General features: G+C 34.0%; 1 protein-coding gene across 13 annotated transcripts in view; it reads left to right on the forward strand.

Annotated features, from left to right (window-relative positions):
• Positions 1-22,261, forward strand: part of FNBP1 (formin binding protein 1) — a 173,767-nt gene that overhangs the window by 131,328 nt on the left and 20,178 nt on the right. For 6 of the 13 annotated variants that reach the window (XM_078149997.1, XM_078150001.1, XM_078149998.1 and 3 more), the window contains 4 exons: positions 3,064-3,192; positions 4,615-4,761; positions 15,296-15,493; positions 16,460-16,642. In XM_078149997.1, the coding sequence (XP_078006123.1) occupies positions 3,064-3,192; positions 4,615-4,761; positions 15,296-15,493; positions 16,460-16,642 (657 nt within the window). The remainder of the gene's footprint in view (positions 1-3,063; positions 3,193-4,614; positions 4,762-15,295; positions 15,494-16,459; positions 16,643-22,261) is intronic. The other 7 variants (XM_078150003.1, XM_020973506.2, XM_020973507.2 and 4 more) reach the window with 2 other exon arrangements.

Genomic DNA, 22,261 nt, shown 5'->3' on the forward strand with positions numbered 1-22,261 from the left:
AAATTTGGACTTTTCTTTTTAAGAAAGTAATTTTCAGAATTGTTTTCATAGAAATATATCCTGTAAGATTGTTATCTCTTTTTAAAAAGTAGGGAAGAGGGGTGTGGAACAGTAGCTAAAAATATTTGGGAAATATAGAGTTTAAGAATTTTTTTTAAAGAAATTAAAAGATTAATACTCACATTTTCAGCTTTATTTAATACTGTATCAACAGGTTAAGAAACTGAAGGTATTCTGTAAATATTATTGACAAAGATTTGTGAATCTGAAGTCTTATTTTAGGAGCAGATGGAATATATTTGTAGATGCGATAGCTGTCATTTTAACAGAAAAGGGTCTTTGTGTGTGCTGGAGTAAGTGTTTTAGATTTTTTTTTTTTTAAAGAAGAGGGAGTTGGGATTTTTTTTCCTCATAGTGTACACAAAGGAAAGCCAAGGCATATGGGCAGGAAGAGAGCTAATAGGAGGCTCAGTCAGAAGAAAGGTGGTAACTAAAATAAGCCCATTGTAGGCAAGAAAAAAGTAGTTTAATGGTGAGAACAGGTAACTTAAAGCTCTGAGAAAGAAGGAAAATAACTTAGGGAAATTCAGTTGGAAATTTTAAGAACATCAGCTTCATTTGGGAAGTTTTATGGTACAAATAGAGAATAAAATAAAGGAACTAGCTATAAATTAGCACCTAGGGGTTTTCACCCAATGATGTGGCTAAATGTGTCAAGGAAGTGAAAATCAGTATCTGGCTAAATACTTACACACAAAGGCAGGAAACCAATAAAATATGTGAAGGAGGAGAGGGGAAATGATGCTTGATGTTATCAAGTATGCTGATATAAAGTGAAACAAAACTTGATGGTTTATTCTATTTAGGCTTTTCATTTAAAAGTCCAACAATAAAAATGTTTTTTTCCAAAGTTATGAAGGAAAGCAGAGTACCTTTTTCATGTTGCTTATGATTTCTAAGTCTGGGCCTTGTTATCACTCTTTTAGTGCATCATTGCCACACACCATGTGTATTATAAAAGTTAACGAAGGTATTATAAAAGTTAATGAAGCCTGGCATAGAGGGTAGAGGTAATATGTCAGATTCAGGGAGACCTTGGTTTAAATCCTCACTCCAGTATCTAGATGTATGACACAATGGGCAAATTACTTAGCCTCTCAGTTCAGAAGGCAACTTTCTGAGATGATGTTATATTACAGATGAATTGAGTATCTGGATGGCATTTGCATGTTAGTAATGTCCAACTCTTTGTGACCTCATTTGGGGTTTTCTTGGCAGAGATATTGCAGTGGTTTGCCATTTCCTTCTCCAGCTCATTTTACAGATGAAAAAAACTGAGGCAAACAGGGTTAAGTGATTTGCCAAAGATCACTTTACACTGATCACTAATCACAGGTCTCGACCATTGGTCCAAAAAAGCTTGTGTGTGTGGGCGCATGTGTGTGTGTGTACATATATGCAGTAAAAACATACGTACCTCAGTTAAAAAGATGATATATAAATAATGCAATAGGAACTACTTCTGGTTCTCCCCTCTTTCCCCCAGTTACTAGTTCCATCCTCTCCAGGTTTGCCTTGTATTTACTTTTTATCTTATACACACACATACATGTGTGTATGTATGTGTTTATATATAGTTTCTCCCCTGCTAGGAGAAAAGGTGATTAATAATGTCAAAAGCTACAGAGAGATCAAGAATGATGAAAACTGATGAAGGTCATTAGATTTGGCAATTAAGTGATCATTGGTATCTTTGGAGAGAGCAGGTTCAGTTGAATGATGAAGTAAGAAGCAAGAGTGTGCTGGTAAATGTTTAACAACTGGCTCTCCAAAAATTCAAAGCACACTTTTATTTTAAATCTGAATTATTAACATTTTCCTCCATCACTTTCTTAAGTCTAGACAATCAAAAAAAGCATTAAACAAAGCCCTACTTGTAGCATTTGCTGCCTTATAAGGTGTAAATACACTCAAAATTAACAATGGGGAGTCAGTAAGAGCTGGCTTCAGTATTCTCCTGGTCAGAAGTGTGACTGAAGAGAGTTAAAAAGAGAGTGAAAGAAAAGAAAGTGGAGGTACTGATTATAGACAGCCTCCTCAAGAATTTAGTCACAAAAAGGAAGAGAGATACAGGAGGATAGCTAATAGGGATGGACAGATCTAGTAAGAGTTTTTTTGAGGATGAGATCTTTGTGGGTATAGACTTGATTGATGTGTTCGTTAGTTTTACTGATCTGCTTTTTTCTCTCTTTTATTGTTTTTACAAAGAGTAGCTGTAAGTAGTGAAATGGGAAAAGATATACTTGCAAATTAAAGTAATATAAAAGCAAAAGATGTCATTTTAAAAAAATATTTATTTTCGTAAAACTAGAGTAAGAAGAATAAACAATTCTGAAGAATCAAGGAATATTCCTCAGCAATAGCGTGGAAAAGATGTCCAACATAGACCCATCATCAGCTGAATTGGACATATCTACCCTTGCTTCCATGTTTGCCACTATGGTGTTTCCAGTCAGAAGAATATATTGGCTTGAGGAGAAGTGGAAAGTCCACCAAGCCTGAGGAATACAGACAACTATGCCAACCTTTTATGTCTTAGGAACCAGGAAACTACAGTCGACAGTTTGAGCTTTAGTCCGTGGACCAGTTAAATCTTGAGACTGGTTTCATTGCTCTTTTGTGGGGAAAAATTGACATATGTGGAAGTGTCACTGCTGTGATTAGTAGTTGATGTTGCTCCTGCCACAAAGGGATACTGCTTTTTTAGTTAAATGATAAAAATCCAGAAGATCCAAAAGAGAAACAAAAAAGATGCACAATTTTACTATAGATAGTTTGAGAAAAGCAGTGTTCCAAAGGATAGAACTGAAATACAAAGGTTAGAAAGCTACGATAAGAAAGCTACCAATATCTAATTATAGTGGATTTTAAAATAAAGTTTAAAATAAACAGATTGTAAGTTTTTTTAATGATTGTTTTGCCAAGTGAATAAATCTGTTGCTTTTTATTTTCTGTGAGTGTAAACCAAAGAGTATTTTATGTTTTTGTTTTTGTTTTTCAAAGGCCCGGCAACAAGCTCAATTACGGCATCAAATGGCAGAGGATAGCAAGGCAGATTACTCATCCACTCTTCAGAAGTTTAACCATGAACAGCATGAACATTATTATACTCATATACCAAGCATCTTCCAGGTAAAAGCGTTGGGTTTGGGTTTTTTTGTGTTGTTTTTTTTTTTAAATCACGTTCACAGTTGTGACTGTGACTTACCAATCAGTATAAACCAACATTCTCCCTAAGCCAAATCATTTTTTAAAAACTGAGTAGCACATAACATTAAGATCCTGATAAGTTTTAGTTCTAGGATTTTCAAGGAATAATTGGAGTGGTGCACCAAAGATCTATTTAAAAAATAGTGTCCTTTGGGGGAAGCTAGTTGGTGCAGTGGATAGAGTGCCTGCTCTGGAGTCAGGAGAACCTGAGTTCAAATCCAGCCTCAGAGACATAACACTTACTAGCTGTGTGACTCTGGGCAATTCACTTAATCCCAGTTGCCTCACTAAAAAAAAAAAATGTGTCCTTTGAAAAGGATTTGGGGTTCGATTTTAGACTCATAGGAAGATAGTAATAATTACCTACCTTAAAGATTAATAATATGTTGATGATCTTCCTGATACCTCAGATTTATTTAGCCTGAGAATCCCCATTTTCTACTTCAGCATAGAGATGTGAAGCTTAAACAGGGGTTGACAGCCAGGTCTTTCTTTCAGTTTTGTTTTGGTTCATTTTTACTTGAGTAGGAATATTACAGAAAAATTATAGTTTTGTAGGTAGATTTGTTGTTTAACAGAAATAGCAAATTTCAGTTTCTTGTTGCAGACACACATGGCTCTATATAAACTCCACCAATACCAACACCAAAGATGTCTCCAAATGTAGAGAACACTGATTTATTTCAACTGCAATGGAAGTAGTGGGTGAAAGCAGTTATTCATATTAAGATAAACTTTTCTCGTGGTAACTAATGGGAAAGCATAAAACATTAGATAATAAATTTAAATTAATAAAGTAATGTGTTAAAAATAAAGCATCATTGATGTTTGAAATCTTACTACTTTCAGATTTGGGGATGATTTGTTATAATCTATGCAATATGAATGATAATGATATTTTCAGATCATTCTTTATTCCCTTTTTTTTTTTTTGGTCTAGGCAACAGAGTTAAGTGATTTGCCCAGGGTCACACAGCTGGTAAATGTTATGTGTGTGAGGCTGGATTTGAACTCAGGTCCTCCTGAATCTGGGGCTGGTGTTCTATCTGCTGCACCACCTAACTGCCCCCACGCTTTATTCTCTAAAGCAGTTGTGTAAACTCAAATAGAAATGGATCCCTGCTGGCTACACATTGACTTTGGAAGTTCTGTGGGTCAGTCTGTGAGTTTGACACCTGTTGAAAGGCATGTCCAATATTTAGATGCAATTAACTGGTCAGTGACTCTCTTATATTGACCTCTTTATCTCTGAAAGAACATTTAAGTTACCATCCTGTGGAAATTAAGCTTTCTTAAATCCTAGAAAAATATGTAACTTAATCATATAAAAATATTATGTTTCAGAAAATACAAGAGATGGAGGAAAAGAGAATAGTCAGAATTGGTGAATCAATGAAAACTTATGCTGAGGTGGATCGCCAAGTGATACCAATCATTGGGAAATGTCTGGATGGAATAGCAAAGGCAGCTGAATCTATTGATCAGAAAAATGTAAGTATTGAACTTTGGTTATAGAGCTAGTAATGTGTTTGATGTGTACAATGGCTTCATTATTTTAAAAGTGCTTCCCAAACTCTGCTTCAATATGTGGGAGAACATTGGGAAGGTGATATATGCTTTTTATCTTCGATCTGTATGCAGAAATTTGTCATTCTGATTTATAAGAGTGAATTATTTATTTGTTGTGGAAAGCATCACCTTTTCAAGCTTAATATATAAATCATCTTTGCCTTTCAGAAAACATGAGTATTATCTTCGTTCAATTTATTTAACAGTTATCAGATTGGACTCTAGTTATTTTTGTAGTATATCTTAATTGCTTCTTTGGTAATTTGAAGAGGCTTGCTATTTTGCAATTTCTTTAAATTACAAACATAGTAGTTTTCAGTTTTTACTAATATTTGTATTTGAATGTTGGGGTAACTGTATCAGTTGTCCCATTTAGTGTCTTTATTCTCGTACACATACAAATATAGATGAGGACATTATTTCTTGGCTCTTGCCTATGTATAATATTGCCACTAGGGCAATTTCCTAAGCCTGTTCTTTGAGAGAACCCTCTCTCTTACTGAAAATAGATGAGGAGATAGCTCCTGGGAGAGGAAATGGTAGTTCTCTTTGATAGTGTTAAAAATACCTGGAGCTTACATAAAGTAAAGTCATCGCATAGTACTTCCAGACTAAATCCAACAATAGGTGGGGTTTTTTGGTTTGGTTTGGGGAAGGGGGAATGCTTTAAGGTACAAAAGAACAGGATAAAATAAGAGATGGTTACTGGTTAAGGTGGAAGAGACAGTGACAACTGGCTATAGAAAAAAGTCAGAGCTACTCAATTGTTACTCTCTTCTGAATTCTTATTCTCTCTGACAGAAATGACTTTGCATTGGAAATGATGGAATTAAATTGGCTAACTGAACACAAGTAAGAGGTAGTAGAAGAGCTTTTGATGAGCTAACATGAATTAATGGTGTTAAGCTGTTGCCAGTAATACTTGAAAGGTCTTGGAAACTGGGAAAGGTACTACAAGATTAGAGAAAGGCACATATCCCAGTTTTCAAATAAGCAAAAAGAACAGAATCCACAAAATATAAATCAGTAAGCTTTACTTCAGGTCCTCGGAAATTTTTAGAATGAATCATTAAAGAAATAATGGACGTCTCACAAAGGAAATAGTATTTACCAAGGTCTAGTATGACTTCATCAAGGACAGGTCATGCCAGACCAACCTTATTTCCTTTCTTGACAAGGGTGCTAAACTGATAGATCCAGGAAAACTGTTGGTAAAGTTGGCTTAGATTTTAGCAAAACATTTTATAAAGTGTCTCATGCTGTTGTTGTGGAAAAGTTTTAAGAATATGGAATAGACAGTAAAGCGGATGGATCTGAAACTGGTTAAATGGCTGAGTTCAAAGAGTTGTCATTAATGGTTCAGTATCATCTTGTCAGGAAGGCTCTACTGGAGAACCTCAGGAATCTGTGCTTAGTCTTGTGCTGGTTGTCATATTTATCAGTAATTTAGATAAAAGTATGGGTGGCATCCCCCTTAAGTCTGCAGATGATACAAGTCTGGGAAAGATTGATGACTCCTTGTATAAGACAGAATCAGTATCCAAAAAGATACTGACAGGCTAAAGCATAGTAAGATGACATCCAGTAGGGAAAAATGCAGTGTCTTATCCTTGGATTAGGGAGGAAAAATGTTTACAAGAATAGAATGGGATAGGTATGGTGAGACAGCAATTTGTGTGAAAAACATCTTGGAGTTTTAGTGAACTTCAAACCCAATATGAGTCAGTAATCTTATGTGCTATCACACTAGTGTGCTTTGGAGCTTCATTGAATGGTATAGCTTCCATGAATAAGGATGTGTTTGAAGGGATCTTAGAGATCATTGAGGCTAATCTCTCGTTTTATGTATCCAGAAATTGAGTTAAAGAGGTTAAGTGACATGTATGCCTAAGGTCACATAGCTAGTAAATGTTTAAGGATGTAATTTGAATTCATGTCTTCCTAACTCCAAGTTCAGTATCCGTGCTCATTTGCACTCTACTCTAGCTTATTGTGTTCAGTTCTGGATGCATCACTTTAAGAAGGACATTGATTACATAGAATGTATCCAGAGAAGGGCGACCCCAATAATGAAGGGTTTTGAGTCTCTGTTGTTGGAAGATTAATTGAAAGAATCTAGAGATTCTACTAGGGATGACAAGTCTATCTTCAAGTATTTCATATGGAAAAGGTGATGGTCGACATTTGTAACTGTCAGCATGATGTTTCCTCTCACCCCGTATAGGGGACCTCATGCTTCAGCTGGACTAACTTGCCTGCCCTGTCAGTTGGACCTTGAAGGAAAGGGGTGACTTAAGCAAATGGAAATTTGGGAGCATGATTGGAGGAAAATATAGTCTATGAGTGATGGTATTAGTGAGGACAGGGTGAGAAAGGGAGGAAAAGGATGATCTCATTTGCCCAGAATGTAGCCTTTTAATGGGAATCATATTAGATTACCTTGAAATGCTGGTTTCAAACCAAATTGTGGAGGGTCTTGAATTCCAGGATCAGGAGTTTATTTCATAAACACTGGGTAGATATTGAAGAAAGTCTTTGAGTAGCAGAGTGACATAATCATATCCATGTATTAGAAATATTATTAAGGAAGTAATGTAAAGGATTGATTGGAGAAGGGTCCCTGATGGAGGCAGGAAGACCAGTTAGGAAGCTATTGCAGTTTTCTAGGCTGGAGAAAATGGAACTTAAACTGGAATGGGACAAAGGGAGTTGAAGGGGGTGCTGATCTGAGGTAGAATTAGATTTAATAGATTCTGGCAACTGATTGGATATGTAGGAGATGAGGGAAAAGGAAGGCAACTGGATGATTGGAAGGCTAATAACACTCTCAGCAGACAAAGAGAAGTGGAGGTTTTTTGAGATGTTTAATTTTGTGCATGAGTTTGAAGTGTTAGTGGCATATTCAACACAGAAGGAAATATTGAACTCTGTCTCTGATAGTTGTTGGTAGAGATATATTGATTTGGGAGTCAGCTATATGGAGGAGCTATCAGAATGAATGATTGGATGAAATCACCAATAAGGAGAGAGAAGAGGATCAAGGAAGGAAGAAAATCATAAGAGTTCAGTGTTATGGAAACCAAAGGAGAAAAGGTTATTAAGAAAGAAAGAGTCATCACATTGTCGAATGTCTATCTATGATGGAGAGGTATAAGAGGATGGGGATGGAAAAAAAGGTAATTGGATTTTTTTAAAAAAGGTTATTAGGACACTTGTAGAGAGTTGTTTCTGTTCATTGTTGGATGGAAGCCAAATTTCAAAGGCTGAAGGATTAGTATATGTGAGGTTGCAGCAAATGTAAACTATTATATTTGTAGAAGTTTTTGGACAAAAGACATAGGATGATCATTTGGTCAAGGAAACAATTATTTGTTATTTCTTTTAAGAGAAGGAACGTAAACGTTTTGTTCACTGAAGAAGGGAATGAAGTTGGTAGTGAAGTAAAGAGACACAGATGGGGAAATGGATAAGATGAGATTCAAGATAAAAGTTGTAGATTTTAGCTGAGCCTGGAGAGAATGATAAATCTATAAGAATCTTGAGAGGCTTAATAGAAGACTTAGAGGCTGTTGTTTTCAATTTCAATAATGTAGTAGAGATTCTTCTATTGTTGAAATGTCAAACATGCAGCACACAACATTCCTAAGTGGGCCCAAAGCAGATTAAAATGTAATTGGTAAATCTTACATAGACAATGTTATTATGTGATTTTCTACACCTGTAGGGGGATTCTTATTTGTGGTTTAGTGGCCTCATTTCTATTTGAGTTTGTCACCACTGATTTACTGGATGGTACAGGGAATAGAGTTGGTGCTTGAAGGTTTAGAACAGCCATTGTGTGGGGTATGTAAAAGTCAATAAGAATTGAGAAACGTCATGGTTCCATGCCATATAGAAAATCAGAGGATGTAGGTTCAAATCTTGACTCTGCTTACTTTCTTTGTAACCTTGGGTATGTAACATAGCTTCTCAGGGTCTCAGTTCCCTTCTTTGTAAAATGAGAGGATTGGGTTAGATGATAACTCTTAAGATTCCTTCCAGCTCACCTCATGCAAAAAAAAAAAAGGAATAAAAGGTTACTATGTAGCAATAAGAGCTCAACTGATGTTAGATAGTGGAATTTTGTAGGACATTCACTCCACTTGATTTCAGATCAACTTATGAGTAGCACAGGAGGGAGCTGAGTAGTAGGAGTTAGTTAGAGTTGAGACTTGGAGCAAGAAAGTAGAGGATTTTGTCAAAGGGATTCAAGTGTAGGGAAAAGTATGTTAAAGTGATAAGAATGTCAAGATCAAGTCTGAGTGGAGTTTGTATACTGAAAGAATGGGGAAGAACTAAGGGACTGAAGGTCAAAATGAGGGTTAAGTACCATCCTAGAAAAGATAAAGGGACTAGGAGAAGTGAAAGGAAAAAGATTATCAGACTAGGGAATTTTGGAGGTGGAACAGTTTTGAGTGAGGATGATACAGTGGACACTTGAAAGTGAATTCTACTAATCTCTATTCTTTGCTCAGCCCAAACCGTCCATCAGCCTGTACAAAGACCTTTAGGTATATGAGATCAGGCAAATTTAAAGTGAGGATATCCTTCTTTAATCTCCAAGTTATGATATTTGACCCATTACCAATGGAAAACTTTGTTATACTGTAATATGATAGGATCAGTCTTATAATATTTGTGGTATTATAATAAATGACAGCCGTTGAAGGGCAAGCAGTTGGTGATAAGCAAATTTTATTTTGTGAGTGGTGTTAACAAGAAACATTCCATGGTTTATACTAAAATTGTATTCATTCAAAAAAAAAACACAACGATGGGTTTCCTTAATGAGAGATAGAGGGAGGCAGTGGAAAGAGCATTAGACTCAAAGTTGGAGGATCTGGATTTGAATTCTACCCTGACACTTAATATGTGACCTTGGAGACTTACATGAACTGATGCTGAGTGAAGTGAGCAGAACCAGGAGAACACCGTGAACAGTAACAGCAGCATTGTGCTGTTATTAAAATAACTATGATAGACTTAGCTCTTCTCAGCAATATGATGATCTAAGACAATTTGAAAAAACTCATGATGGAAAATGCGATCAACATCCAGAGAAAGAACTATGGAGTCTGAGTGCAGATCGAAGCATATATTTTAACTTTTGTTTTGTTTTGTTTTTTCTTTCTCATGGTTTTTCCCTTTTGTTCTGATTCTCCTTTCACAACATGACTAATGTGGAAATATGATTAATATGGATGTACATGTATAGCCTATATCAGATTGCCTTCTGTCTTAGGGAGGAGAGGAGAGTGAGTGTTGAAAACTATCTTGACATGTAATTGGAAAAAAAGTAAACAAAAATGTGACCTTGGTCAAATCATCTAAGATTTTTCACCCTCGGTTTCCTTAACTGTAAAATGAGGCATTTGGACCAGCTGACTTATAAGGTTCCTTCTAGCACTCAATCTATGGTCTTTATTTAGTTATAACCTTTTCTGCAAGCAAGAAAATTCTTGTGCTAATTTTGTGTTACACTGTTGAAGTTAGCTAACATTACTCTTCAAAGATGCAAAATATTTTTAAACATTTAATTCTATATATATATTTTCTGGATGCACACAAAATAAAACATTTGAAGTGGTATATCCCCATTATGCCTGACTTTTCCCATACCCAGTTCTTTTCTGTATTCTCCATATATTTTGTACCATATTTATTCTTCAAAATAAATCTTACATCTATCACAATTGAATTCATCAGAAATGTTGCAATTAAATGTTTCCTTTTTTCTGGAGTCATGTATAGTCTATCTCTTTTCTGCATGTATGCTCCCTAGATTATATTTGTTTTAATTTCTGTCACTCTCTCTCTCTTTTGTTTTTTTTAATAATATTTTATTTTTTTCCTCAGTTACATGCAAAGATAATTTTTAACATTTATTTTGAGTTTCAAACTTTTTCCCTCCCTCACGTTCTTCTTCCTGAGCTGGTAAGTGATTTGATATAGGTTATACTTATTCATATTACCATATTAGTCATGTTGTGAAAGAAAACACATGGGGGGAACCTCCTCGCCCCCAACAAAAAAAAGAGTGAAAAATAGTATGCTTCAATCTGTACTCAGACTCTATCAGTTCTTTCTGTGGACATAGACAGCATTTTTCATCCTGAGTCTTCTGTAATTGTCTTGGATCACTGTATTGCTGAGAATAGCCAAGGCATTCATAATTAATCATCATACAATGTTGCTGTTACTGCATGCAATTTTCTGCTGGTTCTGCTCAATTCACTTTGCATTAGTTTGCATGAGTCTTTCCAGGTTTTTCTGAATTCAGGCTGTTCATCATTTCTTTATAGCACAGTAATATTCCATTATAATCATATACCACAACTTGTTCAGATTGATGATCATCTCTTCAATTTCCAAATCTTTGCTTCAACAAAAAGAGCCACTGTAAGTATTTTTGTACAAATAAGTCCTTTTTTGAACCTCTTTGGGATACAGACCCAGTAGTGGTATTGCTGGATCAAAAAGTAGGCACAGTTTTATAGCCCTTTGGGTATAGTTCCAAATTGCTCTCCAGAATGGTTAAATCAGTTCACAATTTCACAAACAGTGCATTAATGTCTCAATTTTCCCACATCTTCTGCAACATTTATCATTTTCCTTTGCTGTCATATTAGCCAATCTAATAGGTATCTCAGTTATTTTAATTTTCATTTCTCTAATCAGTGGTCATTTTGAGCATTTTTTTCATATGACTATTATCTGGCTTTGATTTCTTCATCTGAAAACTACCTGTTCATATCCTTTGACTATCATTTGGGGAATGATTTACATTCTTATAAATTTGACTCAGTTCTCTATATATTTGAGAAATGAGTCCTGTGTAATAGAAACTTGCTGTAAAAATTATTTCTCAGCTTTCTGCTTTCCTTCTAATCTTGATTGCATTGATTTTGTTTGTGTAAAGTCCTTTTAGCTTAATTATAAACAAAATTGTCCATTTTACATCTAGTAATGCTCTCTATCTCTTGTTTGGTCATAAATTCTTATTCTCAGCATGGATCTGACAGGTAAACCATCCCTTGCTCTCCTAATTTGCTTATGGTGTCACCCTTTATGTTTAAGTCATGTACCCATTTTAACCATATCTTGGTATTCAATATAAAATGTTGGTCCATACCTAGTTTCTGCCATACTGTTTTCCATATTTCCCAGCAATTTTTGTCAAATAAATGAGTTTTTGCCCCAAAAGGTCCTTGGGTTTATCAAACACTAGGTTACAATGGCCATTTGATACTAAGTCTTGTGTACCTAATTTGTTCTGTTGATTCATCATTCTGTTTCTTAGCCAGGACCAGATAATTTTGGTGATTACAGCTTTATAATACAGTTTGAGATCTAGTACCTGTAGGCCACCCTTCTTCACATTTGTCTTCATTAATTCCCTTTATGTTCTTGATCTTTTGTTCTTCCAGATGAATTTTGTTATGATTTTTTTCTAACTCTATAAAAATTTTTTTGGTAGTTTGATTGGTATGCCACTGAATAAATTAATTCAGGTAGAACTGATTTCTTCATTATTTTGGCTTGGCCTATGCATGAGCAATGAATATTTTTCTAATTATTTAGATCTGACTTTATTTGTGTGAAGTGCTTTGTAATTGTGTTTATATAGTTCCTGGATTTGTGTGGCAGCTACACTATCTCTCTTTTAAAAATAAATATTTTATGTGCATACCCTTTGATTCTGCAATAGCACTTCTAGGGCTATATCCCAAAGAGATCAAACAAATGGGAAAAGGACCCACATGTACAGAAATATTCATAGCAGCTCTTTTTGTGGTGGCAAAGTATTGGAAATTGAGAGGATGCCTATCAACTGGAGAATGGCTGAGCAAGTTGTGGTATATGAATGTAAATGGAATACTATTGTGCTATAAGAAATGATGAACAGGCTGACTTCAGAAAAACCTGGAAAGACTTATATGGTCTGATGCTGAGTGAAGTGAGCAGAACCAGGAGAATGTTGTACACAATAACAGCCACGTTGTGCAATGACTAATATTGTTAAACTGAACCCTTCTCAACATTACAAGGATCTAAGACATCTCCAGAGGCCTCGGGGTGGAAAATGCCGTCCACATCCAAAGAAAGAACTATGGAAGTCGAATTGCTATCACTTATTTTTACCCTCTGTTGAGTTTGGTTTCCTCTTTCTGATGGTTCCTCCTATTGGTTTTAATTTTTAATTACAACTTCACTAATGTGAAAATATGTTTAAGGGGTATGTAAATGTAAAGCCTACATCAGAGTGTGCGCCGCCTTGGGGAGGGTGGGGGGGGAGGAAGGGGGAGAAAAATTTTCAACTCTAAAGCATATGGAAGTGATTGTTGATATATCAAAATAAATTAATAAAATTTTAAAAAATAAAAATAAATATGTTAACATGTTTGTAACAAGGGTTTTGTTTTTCTTCCATTCTTAATGAGAGAGAGATGGGAAGCAGAGGAGGATGTTTATTGATTGAAAAAATAAAATCTAATTTTAAAAATAAGTGTTTTTATTTCTTTTTTCTTTTTTTCTTTTACTGATACTTCCCAGTCACTCCCCCAGTACACTCCAATCAATAGTTCCCTTTCTAACAAATAAGTACTATCCAAGAAAATGAAACCAATACATTGGCCATGTCTAAAAATGGATGTTTCATTATGTCACACATTTATTCTACCACCACTCTGCTACTGTAGGAAGTATGCTTCACCCTGAGTATTCAGAAATCACAACTGATCGCTGCATTTTCCAGTGTTCTGAAGTCTTTTCAGTTTTGTTTTCTTTGCTTCTTGTGCTCATTGTGTAATCATTCTCCTGGTTATTTACCTCTGTAACAATTCATACAGATCTTCCCAGGTTTCTTATCTCTTAAAGAGAGCTCTGTGGTAGTATTCTTACTGCTGGAGTTGTACAGTCAATAAGTCAGTGTTATCCAGCATATCTTATTAATCCTAGGACTAAGTACAAAACATAATAGACAGTTGTTTTCTGGAATTGCCAAAGCCAAAGTGAAATTATTTAAATTTAACAATTTTTCCTTTTTAGTGTTTAAGTGATATTATCTTTACAAATTGACACAATAGCCAAACGGTGGAATGGATACTCATAATTTCATTTAAAATCTAAAATTATATTAACAATCATTTGTTCTGATTTACAATTTTCTTCAGGTGGTCTTAATAAAATAAATGTCCTTTTTTTCTGTTAATATGACTGGTATATACATCCATACGCATATTCTACAATGCTTTTTATAGCCTTTCAGCAAATTATATTTGCAATAATATATGTTGTGAGGAGATTTGTATTCCATGACTCATTCAACTAAAAATAAGAGAAAAAACATTACCTTTTTACACAGCTTTGGACTTATGGAAAAAGCTAAGTTTTGCTTATGAAAAAATATCTGTTAATATGATTGTTTTTAAAAAAAACCACAGTGCTTTAGTTTGTTCTGGAATCTATTTATGGAGCTATTAGGCAACCTAAGATTGCCACAGAGAAGGCAAGTCATGTCTATTAACTTTTAAATGAACCTGCTTGAGCTTTCCCTCTGCATTTCTGGCAGTATTTCTCCTTCATCTAATCATATGGTACTTTAATATTCTTTTATACTCATAAATATTCTAATTTATACTTGTATATATTTCTTATCACGTTTACTAGATTGTGAGCTTCTTGAGGACAAGAACCATGTCTTATATGTCTTTTATCTCCCTCCCCCCCCACTACTTAGCACATAGCGCCTTGTACATATTTAGTGTTTAATAAATGCTTCAGTCAGTAAATCTGTTGGAGACATAATGTTTTATCAGTCTCTACATATTTTAATTAGAGCAATGATAGTAAGCCTTTTGCTTTACAAATTTTTCTGAATTAGATAATTGCTTTGAGATGTTTGATAGGAGGAATAACACATCATTTTTTTTCCCAAAGAAACTTGATGGTAGTTGTATATATTCAGTCTTTTTAATTAAGTGGTCTTTAGTAACATTCTTTTTCCATATATAAAATGACAGTGAAAAAGTACCATTTACTGTCACGTGACTGTTTTGTACAACATCCTGTACATCAAGCCAATCAATTTAGTAGCTCATACTTATTTGTGGCACTTTAAGATTTACAGAGGGGCAGCTAGGTGGCACAGTGAATAGAGCTCTGGCCTTCAAGTCAGGAGGACCCGAATTCAAATCCAGCCTCAGACATTTAACATTTACTAGCTGTGTGACCCTGGACAAGTCATTTAACCCCAATTGCCTTAAAAAAAATTTTTTTAAAGAAAAGATTTGCAGAGGACTTTATAGATACTGCATGTGTAGTTTGACTATATTAAATTAATTATCCTAATAAAGTACAGCTTTGTAATTCATTGTACACCTATTTGAATGCAAATACATTTTTTTTGTCATTTCAGGATTCACAGTTGGTAATAGAAGCCTACAAATCAGGGTTTGAACCTCCTGGAGACATTGAATTTGAGGATTATACGCAACCAATGAAGCGTACTATATCTGAAACTAGTCTTTCAAATTCCAAAGGGGACAGCAAAACAGAGCTCAAATTTGCTAGCAAGTCCAAGGGAAAATTGTGGCCCTTCATCAAAAAAAATAAGGTACTGCTGGTTTGAACTCTGGGAGTTTCAATGGTTCTTTGTCTTGTGATATTTTCAACTAAGATTTTTTAAATGTTAAATTTCAGAATACAAAAAAAGGATGTGTTATTTTGTAACTTTCTATTTACCTTTAAAAAGAAGATTTCTAAATTGTGTTGCTTTTATTTTTTGTGGATGGTTATGTCTTTGCCATAGCCATTTTTTGTAACTCAGATGCCGTATGGTACTTACATTGTGTCATGCCTACTAACAAACTGATTACTCTGGGCAGCTTTACATCACTATTTCCATGTTTCTAAATTCTTGAAACCTGTGTTAACTTGGTTTGGGAGAGGGAATTCTGAATAAATTTTCCACAATACTTTTATTGAACCTTTATCATTCATTAACCCACTTTTGAACTTATGTTAATTTGTATCTGTGAAAAATTTTTTTTTTTAGTTTTGATACTGGGATTCTACTACATGTCAGCATTAACCTGGGGTTATAAAATATGATCAAGGCAATGTTTCTGCTTTACTTAGGATAGTCTACCCATAATTCAGAAACACAAAAGATGATAAGCCTTGCTGTTTTCTTGATACTAGAGTAATTTTGAGTGCTCACATAAATCTTCTTCCATTGATTTGTGTCAGTTCAGGTATCTGAGCACTATTTCTTTTTTTACTTTATGTGTAGAACTAGTAAAGAATAACTTAATGAACTGCAGTTTGCATGTAAAAGTCTGCATGAGCTTTTTATCAACTATTTCTTGCTGTTCTTTCTGTTGCATTACTTACTAAACCTTCACTTTTTATCGTCTTGTTTTAACACATTTTATATGTTTTCTTTTGGACCATGGCATAAATATTTAATTGTTTGTGTTTTAATTGCTTCGTACTTCAAATATTATTTGATGCTTATTTTTGTTTTGTGTCTTCTTGTTTCTGGTTTTTACTCTCTCACTGCTCCATCTCTTATACGTAGCTTATGTCCCTTTTAACATCCCCCCATCAGCCCCCCCCTCCTCCCCCTGCCTCTGCCTCACCCTCTGCTGTTCCCAACGGCCCCCAGTCTCCCAAGCAGCAAAAGGAGCCCCTCTCCCATCGCTTCAACGAGTTCATGACCTCCAAACCCAAAATCCACTGCTTCAGGAGTCTAAAGCGTGGGGTAAGTTCTGCTCTAGATAGCTGTCTCTCGCGCGCTTTTGTTGCACTTTCTGTTCTCTGTACCGAGTTTTGTTTGTGAATGACTATTGTGTTTCACTATAGCCTCAAAAAAGTGAGAGAAAGAAGAATTTATGATCAATTGTGATCAAGAATTTCACAGTGAAACTACAGAACACATGTCTGTTTGTTATAGCAGTATATGGAGGAATGATTCTCTTAATTTTTGGCAAGAGCATATGAGACTTTAGTGTTTCACCTTGATCTTTACAAAATAGGTGAACTGTTTACTTGTCTACTCACTCTACATTTTATTAAGTATCTTCTATGTGTGAATCATGTTTAGAACAAGTTATTGTCATCTATAGCCCAGAATTTTAGAGAATTACTATAAATCACCAGGGAGCAAATAGCTATTTATGAGAATTTATTAAGGACTGATAATGTACCTAATTATTAGAACAGAATAAATGAAGGGCTTATCTTTAAAAGGAGGACTGATGTGAAATATATAATCAGTAAAATTTCAGATTAGAATATCCTAAGAATCAAATCATAGCTCCTGTAGCATTGATTGTATACATGACATGACTGTATCCAGTCTTTTATAATATGGTTAGCCCAAAGATGGATATTATTCCTATCCATCAATACTTAAGTGTTATAAACTCTATCAGCCCTTGAGGGAGGATGTACTTCTATACTTTCCTCATAATTAGATGTAACTGTTACCAGAAAGAAATTTATTATCACCAGTGAATTGTTCATTGTAAATAGGCATTTCACCTATTTAAAAACATTGGATTGAGACAGAGAGTAAAGCATTTTTAATGCTTACGTTAGTTAATTTTCTAGTAAAGGATTAAAATGGCTTCATCTTTATAAAGAGAGAGTACCTTTTGTTTAAAAATCTCAGAATGCTTTTTCCTCATTGTATAGTGAAAAGTACTATCACGAACAATGTATTTGTGGACCTAGGTAGCAATGGAGCAAATAACTTGCGTCATTTAACATAATACAATAAATTAAGAAACTGAAATATAATAATTTTCCCAGAGATATCAAGGGAGCAACTTAGGATATGGAATTTGACTCTAAAGTATATGATTACATTGTGTTCCATAGTTAACAGTTGTGAAGAGGCAACAGCTCAGTGGTTCATGCCAGCTTTCATATTTTCTGTCTTCTACCTTCTCTCCTTGTCAGTTGTTTCTCACCTTGTCATCAAAGAAATGCAAACATCTCATCATGGTGCTTTGGTTAGATTGCTGAGATTTGATATTTGCTGTGCCTTCACTATAAATCGGATAAACTTTTTTAATAAAAGCTAATTACTGAGCTTGTGAAGAATACTTCATAATAAGTATGATCTTTGCATTTTCTTTTAATAATATCATGTTGTATTTTTATACTTTCATACCATTTGTTAAATTGTACAACATACTGCCTTTCCTCCATTAGACATCCACAATCTATTAGACTTAATTGAATGCATTTGATTTATGTCATAATTTTCTTTGAATGTCAAAGGAAAGTTAAAAAAACCTGAATTTTATACAATATAAGTAAGTGATATCTGGAAAATATCATGAAAACCAAACATAACTTTGTAAAGAAAGAGAAGTCTAATTACTTTGCTTTCATTTTTTTCTTTTTCTTTTTGTTTTTTTAAACTAGGCAATGGGGTTAAGTGACTTGCCCAGGGTCACACAGCTAGTAAGTGTCAAGTGGCTGAGGTCGGCTTTGAACTCAGGTCCTCCTGACTCCAGAACTGGTGCTCTATCCACTGCACCACCTAGCGTCCTAGTTTGCTTTCATTTTAAGAAAGGCAACATTTTAATAACTTTGATCTTACTAAAAGTTGTTGGGGAAAAAAATCCAATGTAGTCCCATTTATTTGACAATAAAACTTGGCAATCATTTTTATTACCTGAATTGGCCATTTTCTATTATAAAATTTTAGTTGAATGGAAAACACATTTGGCAAATAGAAAAACATTTGGTCCCCTTTAGCCAGTTAATTTGTTTTTCATTTAGTTCAGATTTGTTAATATTTTGACTTCCTTGTCTTTGAGAGGAAGCAAGACATTAGAAGAAGCACATTGCAAAAGAAAAGTTAGTAGGTTCTGTTTGGGAAAATATTATTGAACAAGTCAAAAACAAATTTATAAAAAATATTTTTTAAGCATGGAAAAAAATTAACGTCTGTTTACCTGTATTTGTCTGTAGAAACAGATTGTGATTAAATTTTTAGCTACTAGCAGTTTTCCTTTCCATAACTGGAATGATAATTATTTTGAAGATTATTTACATAAAAAAATCATCTTAGGAGAATCAGAAATTCCTATGTTGAATTTCTTTTCAGGTACATATTTCTCAGAATCATAAGATTTTAGAATTGAAAGGAACTACACAGATTATCTAGTCTGACCACCTCATTTTAGAGATCATGCACTCATTTTACACTGAGATTCAGAGAGATAATGTAATTTTTGCTAAGATCACACAGAAGGTAGCACATAGAGACCACAACCTAGGTATCCTGACTTCTATTCTAGTCTTCTTACATTATATGCTGTCCTATTTTTACCACTAAAGTATAAAAGTCTTTGCAAATATTTGTAGAACAATTTGATTTCTTTCCTAAACATTTTAATAAACAAAATTGAGGAGTTTTGTGTTTTTTGTTTTCCTATGTGTATATATGTATTTGTGGGTTTTTTAAATGGGAGCTGTTAATACTATCTATCATAATGAAGTTTATTTATATTTTTGACCATATTTTGTTGATCTGATCAACTTTATTTACACTTAAGGTGTGATAATTCAAAGTGTTTTCATTGGTATATCCCCTAAACATTAAACAATGTTACTTCATCTTTATTGCAAAAGATTAAATCAGAGTAAGACCAGATAGAATATTTTCTTTTGCTCTCATTGTTATGGGAATACATTGTTCCTTTTACCTGTTATAAATTAAGATTTCTTTTTCTGGTTTGAGTAAATGGGCTTTTTTTGTACCTTAAAATTCTTTAATAAAAAAATCTTCGTTGTTGATCTTAGTATTTCAAAGATATTTACCAAATGCTGTCAGAGGTTTAAATTATTGCCTTTTTTCCTTACTATAGAACCAAAAAAATGAGATGTCAAGTTGGTTTCCACTTGTCCCCTTTTAACAAATGTATATTTTCTCTTGCTGATTCATCGGCAGACTCAGTCTTTCTCTTTTCACAAAGAACTTATGAAGAGGACTATAGGGAAACCTACCTATGCCATTGAGGCTAGGGAATATGTTGTAAGTTTTCATGTGATGATTGCACAGCCACTAACCCCATTTACCAGGCAACTACTGGGGAACCCAAATCCATTTTGGAAATAACTTGATTAACTGCTTGCAATATGAAATGGCAGCAGAGGTCACTTGGAGGGTCTTTGCATTTGAGCATGGAAAAGAGAAATAAATTATACTGCAATGAAAATGACCTTTTTGTTGATGACCTTACTTAGGAACTTAAAATATTTAAACAAAAGTTCTTAGCCACCGCAGCACACTCCATTCCTTTTTCTTCTTTTCAGTTCCAGTTCTAGTGCAGCTATTTCCTAGAATTACAGCTACCGTACAAAAGCAAACACTGCATGTGCTTGGACTTACTCTGATTATGGCTCTTTTATTCTTAATTGACCAACTGAATTTCATAGAACTAGAGCATCATCACAAAGACTCTCCTTGTGACATAAACTCAGTGCCATTCATTTGTATTGCTTATTTTTTTATGGCACATCCAATACAAATCATGTTATAAATATATTTATGAGCAGTAACTAATGAGAGAAATTATTGAGAAAAAAATGCCTCATGAAGCATGAATAAGCAATTGGCATATCAAAATTTGAAATTTTCACTTTAAACCTTGATTTACTTCTATCCCCTGTTTTTGTATATGAGGTTAGTGTCTATGCCTGCCCAATAGCACATGAATCACTGGCTTCATGTTTCCTCATGTGTTATTGATGCTTTGTGGTTCCCAAGGCTCTTCTTTGTTGCCTGCTAGTTTAGTACACTGTCTTATACAGGCAGTTTTCTGTTCTTCCTTCTTCTGGGAATGTAAATAATGAAACTTTAGAATATTCTCTTAGCAAGCAAGAGTAGTTTTCTAACAATGAATTAAGTAATTGGTAGGCTCACCATTTCAAACTAACAATAAATTTCTGTTTGTTTAAAAGGCTGTATTTGGGTTGGAAGACCTTAGGTTATGAATGGTTGTTCACATTTCATGACAGAAACTTTAGAATTTGCCTTTAAATTGAAACATTTAATTATCTCTGTTGGATTTTTAAATAGTTGTTTTGTTTACTTTTTAGAGACCTTGATATACTTAAATGATATATTATTAAAAATTAGTTGTCTTTAAAATATATGAAAGTTTGTGATTTCTATGGTTCTATCATTTATTAAATGTACAGAAAAGGGCTAGTTTGATTATTAATGCCTTAAATTAGCAGTGTTTATGTAGATTGTAGTGCACGTAGCGTACTTTTATGTATTAAAGTATACCTGCTTTGTAGGTCATTATTTAGGAATTCTTATGCTGTGCGCCATAAGTGTTGTCTGTATGTATAAAGGACTCAACTTGTATTGAATGTATCTATGCTAAAGTTCACAGGAATGCTAAAGCACTTCATTTCAACTGCCTAGGTCAAAACTATCATAGCAGCTCCTTTTTCTCTATTCATTTTTATGTATCTTTTCTTTAAAAATTTAATCCTCTTCCTCCTCCCTGAATGCCCATTTCTCTATTTCTCTAATAAATGAAAGTAGTTTTTTATTTACTAGCATGTCACATTTTTTAAATTTTAGCTGGACAATAATATAATGTAGGGTATCTTCTCTTGTTAGATTTCATAAAAGCATTTCATGCATTTAGTATGTATTATAACTTTACATTTTTCTTATATGGCATTCAGAAATATGGTTTGATTTGGTTACTTGCTCTAGCTGAGGTTTTTTTTACATCTTTATAAAGATTGAATGTTAAATCAGAAAGATTGACTATCTAGTTCCTTAAAGTTGGATCTTAAAATTTTCTATGTTATTTAGGAAGAATTGATAACTTTGACTTAGCTGTGAAGAATTAGACGTTTTACTTAGGTCCATTCAAGATAAATTCAAAAAAGTTGATAGACATTTTGTAAACAAATTTTCAACTTTTCATAACAAAGGGAACCTGAAATTTTTAAATCTGAACTGTGAAAAATGACCTACAGTAAAACAACGTGTTGAGTCCTTATCAGTTTTTACCTCCTTAAAAAGGTGAAGTATTAGTGCTTTGTGACTTCTGATAATCGTTTTGCCTTTTGAGGCGCTTGCTACAAATTTGTATATCTGCTTCAGTTTTTTAACCATTTGTGTCATTTTAAATTAATCATATTTTCTGCATGTCAGTTTTTGTTTTATATAAATTTTTTTTTTCATTTTTTGACAATTAACATAAAAATTGGTTTCTAAATTAAAAACACTGCCTCCTTACCCAAAATGGTCTTTCATATATTAGTGAATTACATAAAACCATTTTTCCTTTTCTAGTTTTGAGGCTCTTTCTGATTTTTTTTTGGCTCTTGTTTT

The sequence above is a fragment of the Phascolarctos cinereus genome, unplaced genomic scaffold, assembly GCF_003287225.1.
Source record: "Phascolarctos cinereus isolate Bilbo 61053 unplaced genomic scaffold, phaCin_HiC Scaffold_2;HRSCAF=192, whole genome shotgun sequence".
Taxonomy (NCBI): Eukaryota; Metazoa; Chordata; class Mammalia; order Diprotodontia; family Phascolarctidae; genus Phascolarctos; species Phascolarctos cinereus.